The sequence below is a fragment of the Lactuca sativa genome, chromosome 4 (assembly GCF_002870075.4).
Source record: "Lactuca sativa cultivar Salinas chromosome 4, Lsat_Salinas_v11, whole genome shotgun sequence".
NCBI classification, from domain to species: domain Eukaryota; kingdom Viridiplantae; phylum Streptophyta; class Magnoliopsida; order Asterales; family Asteraceae; genus Lactuca; species Lactuca sativa.
Window position 1 is genome coordinate 89,879,702 of NC_056626.2, and position 3,345 is coordinate 89,883,046.

Genomic DNA, 3,345 nt, shown 5'->3' on the forward strand with positions numbered 1-3,345 from the left:
CAGGTATTGAGGTTGGCCATACTTTAGGTAAAAGTCAATAAGCTCTCGGTCAACCTTTGGACTAGGAAAAGGAACCTCAGCAGTTGAGTCAAAACAATGGAATGTAAATGCCTTCCTTGTAATTGGCATATCAAACTGTGAGTCCTTTGAATTATTACATTTGAAAGAAGCAATCGGTTCTAACCAATAAACACTTGGTGATTCAATTGCTTGACTGATTAGCACCTCTCTAGTCCACTCAGGAAACAGAGCCTTCTTACAATTTAAGACATCTTCTTCTTCTTTGTTACCCCTCTCTGTTTCCTCTGCCTCCTCTGTTATTTTCAGATTGTCATCCAATTCTTTATCACTCTTCTTTCACTTGAGGGCTTCAGCAATAGTTTCTTCTGCATCACTATCACTGTCATTGACAATCTTTTTCTGCTTATCTGTTGGACCAAAACCTGAAGCTACATTAACCTATAGTTCTTTTGTAACTGGGATATTCGGTTTAAGATTTTCAGCTGTTACAATCACTTTCTGTGGTCCACCCTCTCCCCCTTTTTTTGGAGTAATGAAAGGCTCCGAAACACCTTTCATCTCATGAAGTATTGCAAGGGCAGGGAGCAGTTTGCCAGCAAGATGACTTCTGATGGTGAGAGTGAGAATGGGATCATGAGCACCAAGGAGAATGGTCAACATGTCCTTGACATCATTTTCACAGCTTCGGAAGACAACTCTCTCGGTTTTTAACAAGGAAATCTCCTTCTCGGCTTGCGCAAGTTGAACTTGTTGAACTGCAATAGTAGAGGCTTGGTGACCAATTTATTCTGTCAAAGCACTCTCTTTAGCAATATCTGCATGAAGTGAGTCCAGCCGAGAGGAAACTGAACTTATAAGGGAAGTGTTTTCGGCTTGGATGGAGGAACGAACATCAGCAAACTTCTTTGGTTTTTCCTGTAGAGACTGGGAAAGAGATTCGACTGATTCATGAACTTTGGCAGCATTCTTATCAGCATGCCCTTTTAAAGAATCCAAAAAGATGTGCATAGTTTGAATAACTTCAACAACATCGGCAGAGGCTTTTCGGCAAGTAGAAGTTGATTCTTTGATTGAAGCAGTTGATTTATCCATAGCCGTTGTATATTTCTTGATGGCAGTCTCCACAAAAGCTTTAAGAACGACCCCACCTTAAGCTTTATTATCTGCAAGTATCTTATCCAGCTTTTCATGAATTCTCTGTAAATATTGGTGGTTGATAGGAACATCATTGTCTTCATCAGATTGAAGCCAATATGGACTAAAGTATGTAGAGTCATACTCATCATTGTCTTCACCTAGAGTAGCACTGGAACCGATTGAGTGGGTTGGAGTGAGAGGTTTACGGATGACTGGGGGTTCGGTTTCAGTAGGTGCCCCCATATCAGATACATTGACTGTTGCTGTTGGTTCAGGGATAGTTATGGTGGTTGATTGGGAAATGATAGGAGTTGGTAAGGTGGTTATAGGAATGGAAACAGAAGAAACTAGTGGTGGTGGTGGTGGAAAAGACGGTTTTTTGGGGGAAGTGGTAACAACCGAAACTGGAACTTTCGGTGTCGGCGATGGAGGTTTCGGTTTCGGTGATGGAGGTGGAGTTGGAAGTTTGTGAGGTGGAGATTCGGTTGGTGTAGGAGATATCGGAGGAGTATTACCTCGTGAAGATTCTGGAGGAACTTCATCTTCTTCATCTTCTTTAGGATGAGCAGGACTTGGAGGAGTTTGATTTCTTGATCTCTTCGCCAATTTCTTTATTTTCTTTGGCTTTGAGGAGGACTCCTTTTCTGACTTTTGCTTCTTTGATTTGGAGGGCTTAGGTTGATCCTCCTCGGTTGTTTCCTTCCTCGTTGTCACCCTTTTTCCTCTGTTGCTTGGCTTGTCAACAGCATCCAAGGCAGCCTTTTGCTCAGGAGAAAGAACTCTCAGCTCCTTGGGAGGAAGTTTTCTATATTCAGCCATCACCTGACTCTCGGTTGTAACATCCCTACACATGGATTCAGGAGTTGAACCATAATGAAGAAACTTTGTTGGGTCGGAGATGATGATCTTATTTGTATTAAAAGTTGCAATGGACGCGATGAGAGCATCCTTCATCACCGGAATTTCCAGAGTATCTATCACCCGCCTTGTAATGAGAGTCCAAAACCTTCCACAAGAAATTTCGGACTGACGAGTGGAAGTATTTAGGCTCTGCACAACCTGAGACCATATAATAGACCCATAGTCTAGGTTTATTCCATTGTACAGACCATAGAGAATGGTCAGAAATCCTTTACTAGTGTCATCTGATCCAGCACTTCGTTTCGCCAAGCCTTTGATAAGAAGAGTTAGAAGACCATTCCACTGAGATGGTAGACACGACTTCTTGACTTTGGCAATGGTGGTAAGCACATCCGTGTATCCCATTTCATACAACATCTAGAAGATTTGTGATGTTGTAATAAAGTCGGGTGAAATAACAGAAGAATCCACAGCGAGATGTAGCAACGTGCAAAATCTCTCTTTTGAAATAGAGGCCTTCTTGGAGTGAATTTGAAAGAAATTTTGTTCCTTGTTCTTGTCATACGATGCGGAAGAGTAGACTTGAGACAGTAGAGACATCGGAACAACTTCAAATTGGGTTAGGGGAATAACCAATGGAGAGTACTTCAAACATTCGACAACTTGTAACATGTAGGAATCATATAGAAATGGATTAAGTTCTATAATCATGTTCTGGTTTTGCCTGATGGTAACAAAGGATGATGAAGTATTCTGATCTTGTGCAGAAGAAGAAGTCGCCATTGTTGATCGAGGGAAGAAGATGAACAGTTTAAAGCGCCGTTACAATTTAGAAATTTTGATGCTGGTAGAAGACAAAGAATCGTGAAAACCCTTTATATACCGTTGCTAGGAGAGAGAAAAATCATGACGATTGTGATGTGATCACTAAAAAGTAGCCTAAAAAAGCGCGATTTTGACAGGTTAGGTGCTCCTAGGTATGCGCCAACACGCGTGCGTATAGGGACCGTTCAAATTCACGCGCCCAAAAAGATTTCGTCAATCATCATTTGAAATAGAACTTGCCATACGAACCTGAATTGCCCTTGATTCACTAGATGACAAATAAAATCAAACATACCATCATCAGAATGTGGGAAAATTAAAGAAAAATTGTGCATTAGAGTGACAAAAGATAAAGTAATAAAGCAAATGTGTATGGGATGTGAGTGATCTCTGATTATCAGACAAAAAACAGGGGATTACGGGCAAGAATCGCTTCCTTCAAAGTCAAGAATGACTTGAAGTGCTTGTGTGGTTTCCCAAGAATACAATCAAGTGTTTATG

General features: G+C 41.1%; 1 protein-coding gene across 1 annotated transcript; it reads right to left on the bottom strand.

The window, feature by feature from the left end:
• Positions 1–1,170: 1,170 nt before the first annotated feature.
• LOC111919701 (uncharacterized) lies at positions 1,171–2,424 on the bottom strand. The gene has a single exon (XM_023915286.1). The coding sequence runs from the start codon at positions 2,422–2,424 to the stop codon at positions 1,171–1,173; it is 1,254 nt and encodes a 417-aa protein (XP_023771054.1).
• Positions 2,425–3,345: the final 921 nt, after the last annotated feature.